The sequence below is a fragment of the Vulpes lagopus genome, chromosome X, assembly GCF_018345385.1.
Source record: "Vulpes lagopus strain Blue_001 chromosome X, ASM1834538v1, whole genome shotgun sequence".
NCBI lineage: Eukaryota > Metazoa > Chordata > Mammalia > Carnivora > Canidae > Vulpes > Vulpes lagopus.
Genome location: NC_054848.1, coordinates 121,399,920 through 121,413,484, shown reverse-complemented (window position 1 = coordinate 121,413,484; position 13,565 = coordinate 121,399,920). Strand labels below are relative to the sequence as shown.

The 13,565-nt window shown below is 51.6% G+C and overlaps 1 protein-coding gene across 2 annotated transcripts in view; it reads left to right on the top strand.

Annotated features, from left to right (window-relative positions):
* Positions 1-13,565, top strand: part of MECP2 (methyl-CpG binding protein 2) — a 28,124-nt gene extending 14,559 nt beyond the window's left edge. The window contains exons 1-3 of one of the 2 annotated variants that reach the window (XM_041740699.1): positions 6,574-6,643; positions 8,017-8,071; positions 8,181-13,565. In XM_041740699.1, the coding sequence (XP_041596633.1) occupies positions 8,309-9,100 (792 nt within the window). In that variant the 5' untranslated portion in view covers positions 6,574-6,643; positions 8,017-8,071; positions 8,181-8,308 and the 3' untranslated portion in view covers positions 9,101-13,565. Of the gene's footprint in view, positions 1-6,292; positions 6,644-8,016 lie in introns of those variants that run through there. The other variant, XM_041740698.1, reaches the window with a different exon arrangement.

Genomic DNA, 13,565 nt, shown 5'->3' with positions numbered 1-13,565 from the left:
TGTGTATATATAGCTTTGACACCTTCCCTTCATTCGCACTCACAGCTTCAAATAAAGCATAACACTGAAAACATTATAGTTCTTTGAGCCACTAAAAGAAGGTACTTCTATAAGATTTCCAGGTTTCCCTCTTAATGTATTCGTGTACTGTGACGGTATTCTCTTTGTTAGAAAACTCATCTGAAACTGCTTCAAAATATTACTCTCAACCTGCACAGCTTCCAGTTATATTTGATGTCATAACCTCCTTTTCAAACATGCTGCCATTTTAGTACCGTATGCTTCCCCAAGTCATTGTTGCTCCTTTACACTCCTAAGTGCTGCTTGAGCCTGGCTCTCCTAAGAGCATTATGCTGCACTTTTGACCCTCAAGGAGCTTAGCACCATGCCAACGTGGAACCAAGTTCCACGAATTCACATGGGGGAATTCACATTCTGTCAATGCCCCATGAGCACCCCTTTAGTGCCTTTGAACCAGAAGCCAGCACATGATTGCTTGTTGCCTTCTGCTGTTCTCTTTCACCAGGAGCAGTTTGCATACCTTTTTTCATGCTGCAGACAGTTTTGAAGACTCCAGTCTCACAGTTGAGGGGAATGCTCCTCTCTCTGGACTCTTCTAGTTGTTCCCTTATGTGGCCTCATTTACCCCTTCTTGCAGGATGGGACAGTGCTGATGCTCCTCATTCGTAGCACTTCGGCCTTGGTCGGTGGTGCTCAGTTTGACCACTTGTTAATGGGTCACCTGCCAAATTTCTCCATAGAACAGGACTCCCTACCTTCCTTCCCTTACTCTTGAAACTGTATATTCCTTACTTTTTCACTAGCTTACAAGTCAAATGCAAGCAAAACTTTTTAAACAGCGTCTTATGTAGTATCTTCTACAAGATTTTCAGTCTAGCATTTTTCGTAGTTTCCACAGGAGGAGTGTCTGCAGACCTGATGCTGATCCCTGGAACCCGCCCTTGCAGCATAGCCATCCTCCATACTTCTACCCCCATGACCCTGCCCTCCCTGTCGCTGTGGATTGTCACTGCCTGTTCTCCCAGGCCCTCACTGACTGCCCCAGTCTTGTCTCTTGCCAGCCCAACCCACCAGTGCTTAGTAGGCTACGGTAGCACCTAGACTCATCATTTATTCACTTACTCAGACCGTGTCTGCTTTGGGTGCTAAGCTGGCCCTTGCTCCTCAAAGTTACTGGTCAGAGGCATACAGTCATCAAAAGAAACAAAAGTAGTACAACCTCTGGGTTGTGATTGTTGTTTGGCACTCCTCTGCTTGGCGATGTGTGAGTGGAGAGATGACAATAAAGAAGGCATGCACCGTCGTGGGGTGGGGAGGCTGACCTACATAGTGGTGTGTTCCAAGTACACTGGGGGGGGTGGGCATAGGGTGCCCTTGCTCATGGGATTGGAGAAGGCAGGAGCTGGGAAGTCTCCTCAGAAGTGCTATCTTAACCCAAAAGAATATGGGAGAGAGGGCCAGCCCAGAACCATTGGTTGTACAGGGTAGGTGTCATTAGTCACTCCTCCCTCTAGGGCTAGAACTATTGGTATCACTGCCTACTATCACTGGGAAGGGTGTCACTGTTTTTTTCATTACTTCTTTGTTTCCCTGACGAAACTTGGAGCTCGTGAAGACCAAAGAGTGATGCTAATTCTGCCCCATTTTCCCAGCCCCCAGCAGAGTCTGGCTCAGGGCGGTAGATGAACACACATCAACTCAGCCATGACCTCAGACGAGTTCCCTCATGCGACCACACAAGGGAACTTTGTGTGCTTCCTTCTCTTTTCATCTGTAACCCTGAAGAGTTGGATGGGTGGTTTTTCTGGAGATCCTCTCAACCCCAGAATATATGAACTCGTTCAGTTCTGCTACTCATTTGAAGATAGAGTGTGCACGCTATATATATATATATATATATATACATACATACATACATACATACATACATATACATATATGGTCTCATTCAAGGCAGGATGAAGAAGACTGATTTCTTTGAAAAAGTGTGTGTTTCAGCTAACTCCATAATGCCCTGGTGAGGAGGCCTCTTAGGGAGTTGGGTCACCTTGGGACCGAGTAGGTGGATTACCTGTTTTGCATCATTTTTACCTCCAGTCCGCAGCCAGTGGCATGGTTTCCAGGCTTCTTTGTGGGCACTTGTCATTTGTTTTTGCAGAGAAGTAGCAGTCAAAGTAACAAACCTGTGTGCCCCTCAATGCACAGAATTGAACATCACCATATTGTTGTAGCTGCTTCAAGTAATTTTAATTTAAAAGAACTAGGGCAAAAAAAAAAAAAAAGAAGAACTAGGGCAGCCCGGGTGTCTCAGTGGCTGAGTGCCTGCCTTCGGCCCAGGGCGTGATCCTGGAGACCCAGGATCGAGTCCCACATTGGGCTCCCTGCATGGAGCCTGCTTCTCCCTCTGCCTGTGTCTCTGCCTCTCTCCGTGTCTCTCATGAATAAATAAATAAATAAATAAATCTTGTTTAAAAAAACTAAAAAAAAAATAAAAGAACTAGGGACAGGACACCTGGATGGCTCAGCGGTTGAGTGTCTGCCTTCGACTTAGGGCATGATCCCTGGGTCCTGGGATCAAGTCCCACATCAGGTTGTTCTCGGGGGGCCTGCTTCTCCCTCTGCCTGTGTCTCTGCCTCTCTCTCTCTCTGTCTCTCTCATGAGTAAATAAATAAATCTTAAAAAAAAAAAAGAACTAGGGCGCCTGGGTGGGTGGCTCAGTCAGTTGAACGTCTGCCTTTGGCCTAAGTTGTGGTCGAGCCCCGCACTGGGCTTCCTGTTCAGCGGGGAGTCTGTTTCTTCCTCTCCCTCTGCCTGCCATTCCCACTGCTTCGTGCTCGCATGCGCTCTGTCGGTCTCTCTCTCTCTGTCTCTCAAAGAAATAAAAGAACTAAAATATTACAGATTGAATTAAAGGCCCTTTTATTCTTCATCTTAGGTGCTATTAAAAATTCATTTGTTAGACACTTAGGGTTTAAAAGGCAAATTTTGTTATGAATGTTTTATCACAATGAAAAACTTAAAAAAAAAAAAAAACCAAAATAGTTAATTCAGGGCCAAGTCAAACTCTGAGCACAGCTGGGTCTCCTCTGTGGCTAATGTCAAAAAACTATGTTCTTGTCTCCTTGAACTTCTAACCATGGATGTGGCTATAACCCCCATGTGTTCCTGGCCCAGGCTTTCCTGTCCTCAGTGGCACCACCATCCTTCCAGGCATTGGTGATAGTACTTAACTCATCCCATCCCCTCACCCACACCAGCCTTTCCTCGTTTCTGTCACTCCACCTCCTGGTCATTTCCCAAATCCTCCACTGTCCCCACCCTGGGCCATGGGAGACCACTGAAGAGGCTTCTCACAGGTGCCCCCTGCTTTCCACACAGCAAGTAGTGATCCTTTAAAGATAAGAGCTCTTGTCCCTTCCCCTGCCCAAGACTCCCCAGTAGCAATCTGACAAAGCCCTCCACATCCCCCTTGAGGCTGCTCTGCTGCCCAGAACCACCTTCTGGCACATAGCTGCATGATTCACCCCTTGCTTCTTGTAGGATTTTCTCTCTTTTGTCCCTCATTGTGATCCAATCAGTTTGTTCTTTCAGATACTCACCTTGTCATGGTGTCATCTAGTGCAAGGAGTCCTTTTAGCCACCTCCTATGTCCTTTGACTTTCCCATCCTCTGTCCAAGCACTCCCCTGCCTTTCTGCCCTCACCGGCCACCGTAGAACCACAACCACCCACTTCTCCCAGGGCCAGCCTGGTTCCCTCCATGGATGCTGGACATGTTCCCTAACCCTGGGTGCCATATCAGGCCTTAAAATATGTCCCACCAAGGATATGCAGAGCAGTGTGGTCAGAGGTATTTGAAATACATCTTCTCTTTGGTGTGGTATCAGTTTGATACATGGTTCAGTTTGTTTGTGTTTGCATTCAGTACAGTAGGGTTTTGGTACTGTTTATTTTCTTTCTCATTTTGGTTATGTAAACTTTTACGTGATTCAGAGAGGTCTTGCCTTGCGCCTGTACCTTAGCTCGTTCCCACCCATCCTGGGACTAGGAAGTACTTCTTCCCTTGTTTCTCATGTGAAAGGCATCCTGTGATCTGTAGGAGATCCAGAGGTGCTCCTTCTCAGCCCTCTCAGGCTGCATGGCTCTCCATGCTATAGGCATGGCATCGTCCATTCAGTACGTCTTTGTTAGTAGCTCTATGAGTTGTATGCAGTACTGGGTCAGGAAAAATGATGCCGTTACAAATAATATCATAGACTTAACCGTTTGGCATTTCTGGGGGTGTGTCTTCAGGGTAGAGTTCTAGAAGGGATTGACCTTGATGGCATCGACACCCTTGATTGTATCTAAGAGGCATTCCTGGGATATGTGGTTTGTACTTGACCTCGTGGATGGTTAAACTATTTGGGGAATATAAATGAGCGTTCTGGAGAAACCAGACCTTTCCCATGGGTGCAGTGTTGTCCGCCGACTCCAGGACTATCCAGGTTCCAGGGAGTAGCCATGGCCTTCAGCGGTGGCCCGTGGACTGGGTAGAAGTGGTCATTCCAGTTCATCTGCCACTCTGCTGCTGGCAAGCTCCCCTTCTCCCCTCTGTGATGGGGGACTACAGGCTATAGGCCACACCAAGCTTCTCAGGATTCTTCCTCAATTCCTGCTGAAAGGCTAATAAGACTGTGATAATTGAAAACTAAGCTCTGTGCTGCAACAGATTAGAGACCCTCACTTTACAGCAAGAGAAGATCTCCTGTGGGCCGTGGGCTAAATCAGGGTCACCCTGGCAGCCATGCTTTAGAGTCCTGAGCTGCTAAAGGATGACCCAGGATAGGGAGGAACTCAGGGACAAGCCTGTATCCCAACCCCTGACCTGAGCTGTTCAGAAAAGGCATGTTCTCATGGTGCCAAGAGTCCTGATACTAACCCACCTTTGGAAGCTTACCGACATCATTTGAGTCTGGTTTCCAGTACATACCACAGTGCCTCCATTGGAGTCTCCACAGTGTGAACAAGGGGGTTGCTTGGGATAGACTGGCCATGAGGCAGTGACAGTGCTGACACGAGCCACATGGGACAAGGCAGCTCTAGGGCTGAGATATCAAGGACAGGAATAGTCTCATTCTCTTCTAGACTGAATTGCTGAGAGACCAGCAGATGGCTGGTTCCAAGCCTCCCCAGCGTGGGTGGTGTTCCTGCCCTCTTAGCCCTGCTTTAAGAACACCATGGCCAGACTGATTTCCAGGGTCCAGGGCCTTTCCAGTGCACACAAGGAAGGGACCCTACCAGGTGGAGCCAAAATAGCAGGAAGGAACTGCTCTGTCAGTGTGAAAGCATAAGGAGATGCCCACCCTGGAGTGGGGAGGGTGCTCTTCTGTGCCTTTGTCCTTGTTCTCCCCTTCTACTGGTTGAGTGTAAGGCAGTCATGGCTTGTAAAGGAATGTCTGATAATAAAAGTTTAGCAGACCTGGGGTGCCTTCTCCTCACTCCAGAACCCTGGGCAGCAGTTTCTGGTTGCCCGAGTTGGCTAGTGTTTATATGGTGCTTTTGTGACTTTTTTTCCTCTGGGGTGTTGGTGCCTATTACCAAGATGAGGAAACTAAGGCACGGAATGTTGAGGTCACTTGCTCAGGTCCATGTTTAGAAGTTGCCAAGTCAGAATTTGAGCTCAGGTTGGGCTGGCTCCAAACCTGTGTGTTTTTTCCACAGCACTGTGCTGTGCCTTATCTCCCAAGGGGGTAGTGCTAGGCTCTGCCACCGTCAGTAAGTTGCATCGTGCTCCCTGTTTTATCAAGCACACATTTGAGAAAACTTAAAACACAGAAGCTATACTAACACCCAAGCCAGGTCTTTCGTGAAGAGTAGCCCTGGCCACATTTTGGGTGGGCAGCTCCCTCTCCAGTAGTCAAGGGCCTCTTGTCAGCCATGAAGTCTAGAGACTGTTGGGCACAGCTTGTAAAGTGGCCTCTTCCGAGGCAGTACACTGAGAAGCCATCTAGTGTTTCTACCCAGAAAAATGCCGCTCATTCTCCTGCTTGTTAGGAGTGGGACTTGGACAGAAGGACTCAGAGTGGTCACAGTGCAGGTAGGGTAAAGCCCAAAACCCCAAAAGAAATCTTTGAAGGAGAAAGGCATCAGGATCTGGGTGAGCATCGGTGGGGCAGCCCTGTCTCTCAGAGCCCTGCCTGTGCTGGGGTGCCCCAAACCCGCCATTGCTTACTTTTTCTACAAATCGGTGTGTTCCCTGTGATACTTACATACTTATTTAACACTTCAGGGAAGAAAAGTCAGAAGACCAGGATCTCCAGGGCCTCAAGGACAAACCCCTGAAATTTAAAAAGGTGAAGAAAGATAAGAAAGAAGACAAAGAGGGCAAGCATGAGCCCCTGCAGCCACCGGCTCACCACTCTGCTGAGCCAGCAGAGGCAGGCAAAGCAGAGACCTCAGAAGGGTCAGGCTCAGCCCCAGCTGTCCCGGAAGCTTCTGCCTCCCCCAAACAGCGACGCTCTATCATTCGTGACCGGGGACCCATGTATGACGACCCCACTCTGCCTGAAGGTTGGACCCGAAAGCTTAAACAAAGGAAATCTGGCCGCTCCGCTGGGAAGTATGATGTGTATTTGATCAAGTAAGTAAGGGCAACTTCTGTCTCTACAAAGCAGGGAAGGCTGGGTGGGCAGGAGGCTGGGGCCAGGTGCTGAGAAACTAATGGGGATCCCTTAGAGTGGCAGCTCTTTTTTTACTCGATGATCAGGAAAATGTGTGTATATCACCCATCTTGGGCTGGGGGTGGCTTCAATAATGAACACCACTTGCAGACCCCTCCAGGTATGTTTCAAATGACTGTGTACAGAGGTCACCGCCCTGAGTGTGACTTTACCCCACCAGCCCTTGAGATCTTGTCTGGAGATGGCATTGCAGTAGGGCCTACCCAGGGCCACAGTGAGGACACAAGGAAGAGAGGTCACCTGGGAAACATTGAGGACACAAGGTCCTGCCCAGGCTGGTCCCAGAGGCCACAGGACCTGCCATGTGTAGTGGCCTGTGCTTGGAAGGCAAGCAGGGCTCTCTGGGTTCCTCTCATTTCCCAGCTGGGAAACATCCAGCTGATGGGCTCTTCTCAGAACCTGTTAAACAGCTCTTCTTTCTGTCAGTCATTCCGTGACTTGGCTTCATGACCCAGAAGAAGTAGGAGTTCAGAGGGCTCAGTCTACTCTCTGAATCATGTTGGGAAAGGTGAGCTCTCTGACAGGGCCTCTGGGGACACATTGGTGTCTCTTCATGTGCCTTTCCAACTGTCATTGGTGCATTTGTCCAGCTTTGGGCTGGTCATTGGGCATTTTCTATTGAAACAGTGTAATTCCCAAGCCAGAGCTTCAGAGGACTGAATAAATACATTTCAGTTCTGGCCCTTAGATGATCCAGAAAAGATAAACAGTTTTGGAAGGATATTTGCAGACATCCTCATTTGGTCGCAGCAACTCTGAGAAGGGTGAACAAAAAGCATTATCCTACTGACTGATGAGGAAACCGATCCCAGAGAGGCTAAGCAGCATGCCCAGGTTCAGACAGAGAGGAGTGCTTTACTTACTGACTGGGCCCAGGCACCAACCAGCAGAATGCCTGCCCCTCAGCCTTCTGGCTCAAGCGGGTCTCCAGGCCAGGCCCCTTTGGGAGCCGGAGGAGGGGCCCTGGTGGTAGGCGGATCCTCAGGGGCAATAGCTGCAGAGCAGCTGACACCCAGCTGTTCTTGTCACTGGAGCACACCCTGTAGATGCTCTCCGCCGCCCAGCAACCCAGTTGCTTTGTGTGTGACCATGCCCCTCTAATTTCAGCCCATTTTGGCTTTTCTCTAATGTGACTCTCATTCAATAGTATCATCAGGCAGGTCAATTGCAGAACGTCCTGTCACAGAATTCAGCACATTCTTCCTGCCCCATCTTTGTACATTAGCGGGGAAGCTTCTAATCTTTCTTTGTGTCTCTCCATTTGTTCCCACAGTCCCCAGGGAAAAGCCTTTCGCTCTAAAGTGGAGTTGATTGCGTACTTCGAAAAGGTAGGCGACACCTCCCTGGACCCTAATGATTTTGACTTCACGGTAACTGGGAGAGGGAGCCCCTCCCGGCGAGAGCAGAAACCACCTAAGAAGCCCAAATCTCCCAAAGCTCCAGGAACTGGCAGAGGTCGGGGACGCCCCAAAGGGAGCGGCACTGCGAGACCCAAGGCAGCAACATCAGAGGGTGTGCAGGTGAAAAGGGTCCTGGAGAAAAGTCCCGGGAAGCTGCTCGTCAAGATGCCTTTTCAAGCTTCGCCCGGGAGCAAGGCTGAAGGGGGTGGGGCCACCACGTCAGCCCAGGTCATGGTTATCAAACGCCCAGGCCGGAAGCGAAAAGCCGAGGCTGACCCCCAGGCCATTCCCAAGAAGCGGGGCCGAAAGCCAGGCAGTGTGGTGGCAGCTGCCGCCGCAGAGGCCAAAAAGAAAGCCGTGAAGGAGTCTTCCATCCGGTCCGTGCAGGAGACTGTGCTCCCCATCAAGAAGCGCAAGACTCGGGAGACGGTCAGCATCGAGGTGAAGGAGGTGGTGAAGCCCCTGCTGGTGTCCACCCTCGGCGAGAAGAGTGGAAAGGGACTGAAGACCTGCAAGAGCCCCGGACGGAAAAGCAAGGAGAGCAGCCCGAAGGGGCGCAGCAGCAGCGCCTCCTCACCCCCCAAGAAGGAGCACCACCACCATCACCACCACTCAGAGCCCCCAAAGGCACCCGCGCCGCTGCTTCCGCCCCCGCCCCCTCCCCCACCTGAGCCTCAGAGCTCCGAGGACCCCGCCAGCCCCCCTGAGCCCCAGGACTTGAGCAGCGGCGTCTGCAAAGAGGAGAAGATGGCGAGAGGAGGCTCGCTGGAGAGCGACGGCTGCCCCAAGGAGCCAGCTAAGACTCAGCCCACGGTCGCGACCGCCGCCACGGCCGCAGACAAGTACAAACACCGAGGGGAGGGAGAGCGCAAAGACATTGTTTCATCCTCCATGCCAAGGCCAAACAGAGAGGAGCCTGTGGACAGCCGGACGCCCGTGACCGAGAGAGTTAGCTGACTTTACACAGAGCGGATTGCAAAGCAAACCAACAAGAATAAAGGCAGCTGTTGTCTCTTCTCCTTATGGGTAGGGCTCTGACAAAGCTTCCCGATTAACTGAAATAAAAAATATTTTTTTTTCTTTCAGTAAACTTAGAGTTTCGTGGCTTCAGGGTGGGAGTAGTTGGAGCATTGGGATGTTTTTCTTACCGACAAGCACAGTCAGGTTGAAGACCTAACCAGGGCCAGAAGTAGCTTTGCACTTTTCTAAACTAGGCTCCTTCAACAAGGCTTGCTGCAGATACTACTGACCAGACAAGCTGTTGACCAGGCTTCTTAGGGTATGCCTGCACCTCCCCTCCCACCCAGACCTTCCCCCACCCCCCATGTGCTCATTAGGGACAGAGAGTGGTTGAGAGGACACTCCCAGTCTCAGCTCTCCTCTCCTCCCGCCCTGCCCCACCCCCATCCCCCAGCTCCTCCACCTTCCCCATCCCTACCCACATTGGGACAAGGAGGTGTGAGGCAGGAGAGACAGTTGGATTCTTTAGAGAAAAAGACAGAGATGGCCAGTGGCTACAGCCTGTGTGATCTCACCCATGGTGGCACAAATCTGGCCCCACGCCAGCCCCAATCCAAAACTGACTAGGACATTTCACAGGACAGGGAAGTAGTACCTGTTCACTCCAGTTCTGGCATGGCTAGGAGGGAGTCAGTCCTTTGAGCTGCTGGGTGTAGACTGGCCTGAGCCAGAGGAGAGGATGGCCGAGGGCCGTTCTCCAGTGGGTGGCGAGAGAGAGAGAGAGAGAGAGAGAGAGAGAGAGAGAGAGGCCGTGGAAGCAACGGGACAAGGCGTAGGCAGGCTGGCCCCGGGCTCCTGGGCTCCTCCGGGTGGCACAGAGCAGTGGGGCTCATGGAATTCCTAGTTGCTCAGAGCAGTCTGTGACTGGTAGGTAGAGGCCTAGTGGACAGGTTGGGGGGCCAGGGGGAAGTAGGGGAAAACGTTCTTCCAAAACTTTCCAATTCTACTCCTTTAGGGACAGCTTAGAACTATTTGCACTATTGAGTCTTCATGTTCCCACTTCAAAACAAACATGCTCTGAGAGCAAACTGGCTTGAATTGGTGACACTTCGTCCCTCAAGCCACCAGACATGACGGTGTTTAGAACTACCTGGATCTGTATATACCTGCGCTTGTTTTAAAGTGGGCTCAGCACATAGGGTTCCCACGAAGCTCCGAAACTCTAAGTGTTTGCTGCAATTTTATAAGGACTTCCTGATTGGTTTCTCTTCTGTCCTTCCATCTCTGCCTTCTTTCATCCATCCTTTCATTTCTTCCCTTCCTCCTTCATCCCTTCTGTACCAGGTACCCACAGTTCCCAGCTTTACCTGAGCTGATGCTGGTCAGCTCAGGCCCCCAGATCTCACCCTGCCCTTGGCCTTCCCACTGCCAGCCCTAGCCCCGACCCAGCCCATTCTGAGGCCTGAAGAAAACCCGGGCTCTGCTGAGTCCACCTGGCCCTAGCACCCTGGCCTCTCCGAAGGGCAAGAGAGCAGCAAGATTTTGCTCTCTGAGGGAGCTCCCTTCCCTGGTCAGACCCTGGATTCTGGGCCTTCTCTACCTTCTACCCAAGAAAAGCAAGCAGGAGAAGTTGGACAGATTTGGATTTGGAAGCTGAGGGTAGCACAGAGGCCCCCATGGCCTGCCATAGTCACCGAGTAGCCCAGCCCTGACCTTGGCCTCGCCAGGCCCAGCCAGCACAGTGCAGTGCAATGGGGTGGCAGGTGGGAAGAAACGCAGACGCCCCAGACCTGAGCTGGGACCAGCACCTAGACCCCTGGCCCCTCGGCCCCTCCTATAAGTTAACCATGAGTTCTTTTCTGATGGAAAATGCCTGGCTTTTGCTTGCTGGAGACTGGGTGAGGCCAGCATATCACACATCTCCACATCTGTGCCAGGGGAATGGTGTGGGGGCCGAGAGGCTTGGGTTTGCTATGGGTGTTCATTGATCAGTCTCCACTTAGGACCCCATCCTGTCATTCTGTGTTCAGGAAGTCCTTATCTAGCTGCATATCTTCATCATATTGGTATATCCTTTTCTGTGTTTACAGAGATGTCTCTTATATCTAAATCTGTCCAACTGAGAAGTACCTTATCAAAGTAGCAAATGAGACAGCAGTCTTATGCTTCCAGAAACACCCACAAGCACGTCCCATGCGAGCTGCTGCCATGAACTGTCAAGTGCGTGTTGTCTCGTGTATTTCAGTTATTGTCCCCTGGCTTCCTTACTGCGGTGTAACCATGAAGGAGTGAAACATCCTAAAAACCGTCTAGCACTTCCTTGCCAGTCCTTAGTGATCAGGAACCATAGTTGACAGTTCCAATCAGTAGCTTAAGAAAAAAAAAAACAAAACGCGTTTGTCTCTTCTGGAATGGTTAGAAGCAAGGGAGTTTGCCCCCATTCTGTTTGCAGAATCATAGTTGGCCTTTGTAGCATTTTTGTACCCATTTCCTTATGCTGCAAAAGCAAGTCCCACACCAGACCCGCTCTGCTGTTGACCCTCTGGGCTTCACTGCTGACTCCTCCCCAGGAAAGGAAGGGGGGTCGGAGGAGGGGGCGAGTCTTTCAGGACCCCTCTTCCTTCAAGGACAAAAGGCTCCTGACCCCAAAGTGGCCTCTCACTCCTGGCACCCACAAAGGATGCCTAGCCACACGAGTGCAGTGTCCGGCCAGTTTGCCGTGGAGACACCGGCCGTTTTGGTCGGTTGGGTTTTTATCCATTACACTTAGCCCAATGGAATGTGACTCCCGGAACCAGTGTCAAGAGCTGGCCTCTCCATCAGCTCAGTACCATCTGGTCCTGGGAAGAGGAGTGCAGGGCCCTCCATGCCCCCCTTTCACCTGTGACCATTCAGGGGCTGACCGGGCATTGGTGGTTGAGAGCACATCATTTCAAGTGTCATTTTCTCTCGGCCTGTCCTGACCTGCAGCCCCTGAGGCTCCATAGGGTTTTCTCTCCTTACGCCCTTTCTTCCACATTCCCTCTTCTTCACCTAATAAAGGCATCACAAGTAAGTCACCATTAAGCAGGTCGCCTTGGTGGTTTGTTCCCCTGGCAGGCAGGGGCCCTGCAGCTGCCGTGCCACCCGTGTCCTGGGTCGGGTTGACAGGAGTTTGGAGTGAAAGCCAGGCAGTGGGGTTCTCACCAGCCGTATCCAGCCCAGTTTGGGGGTGTGACCTCGATTTTGTGTGTACTTGAACATCATGAAGATGGGGGGCATCTTTTAGGAACTGTGTGAAGAATACAGAAATTGACCCACAGCTCTCAGACACCTGTTCACCTAGGTCACACAGTCCCTTTCAGTCTCTCCAGCCCTCGTTCTAGTTGGTAGTCACTACCTCCTCTCCCAACAGAATGCTGTATGTCCTCAAGCTCCTCTCACAATGCCCTGCCCTGCCCTGCCCATTGGTGGGCCTGCCCTAACCAGTGCAGTTGCTGGCCTTGACGTGGCAGTGAATCAGGGCACTAAGCCACAGCCAGGCTCTGAGACAGCTCCCTTCTGCTGCTGCTGCATTCCCGTATCAGAAGGCACAGGCGACACCTAGAAATGCCCCGTTCCCCAGTCCATCAGTGCCAAACTACCCAAGGACCTCAGCCCCCTCCACTCCCTGGAAGGTGAAAGCCGTGGTGGCGGCCCAGGGACACTGGCTACAGTCAGAACCTGGCTTCTACCCTTGAGGTCCCATGCAGGTGCGGGCAACACTGTTCAGGGGCACCATTCCAGGTGAGAGGCCACAGACTGTGGCACCAGCACCCAGAGCAGCCCCAAGTTGTCCCCTGTCCCTCTGCCCAGCTTTTTATTGCTGTGACGCGGATCATGAAAGAAGGGACTAGCCTGAAACAAACTGCCATGTTTGATGGGAAAGGAGTTTCTTTAGCTGACAGGACCTCTGGATCTAAGTAACTTTTAATAAGCAGCCGAAGCGCATGAGGGAGCAGAAGGTATGACGTGAACTCACCAGGTGGGGCCCACTGGATCTTGCAGAGCCGAAGTGGGGCCTGGCAGCCGAGCTCTGTGCCCCATTTCCAGAGCATTTCCTCCCGGCTCTCTGGGCTGATGGAGCCAGGGAGGGTCACAGGTGCCGGTCTTGGAGAAGCCTTTTTCACCTCCTTTCCCAGCCAGTAGCCCCGAATTGTTGTTCCCTGATGGGAGTTTCACGCACAGATTTTAGGACTGATGGCCCGGACCTCAGGAAGCAAGCTGTGTCTAAGAGCCCTGTGGGCGTTTGCGTAGCCAGATCCCAGAGTCCGGGCTCATGGTGTTGGGGGCGGGGGGCAAGCATGGCAGCGTCGCCCGGCCTGTGGTAGAGCCCCGCTCCCGTGCCCCTGTGGCCCCACCATGTCGCGTTCCTGCTCTTACTCTGTCCTCTGTAAGGGCCGCCACCTTTGCTCTCTTCATCAGTAAACTCGTCCACTCTGGA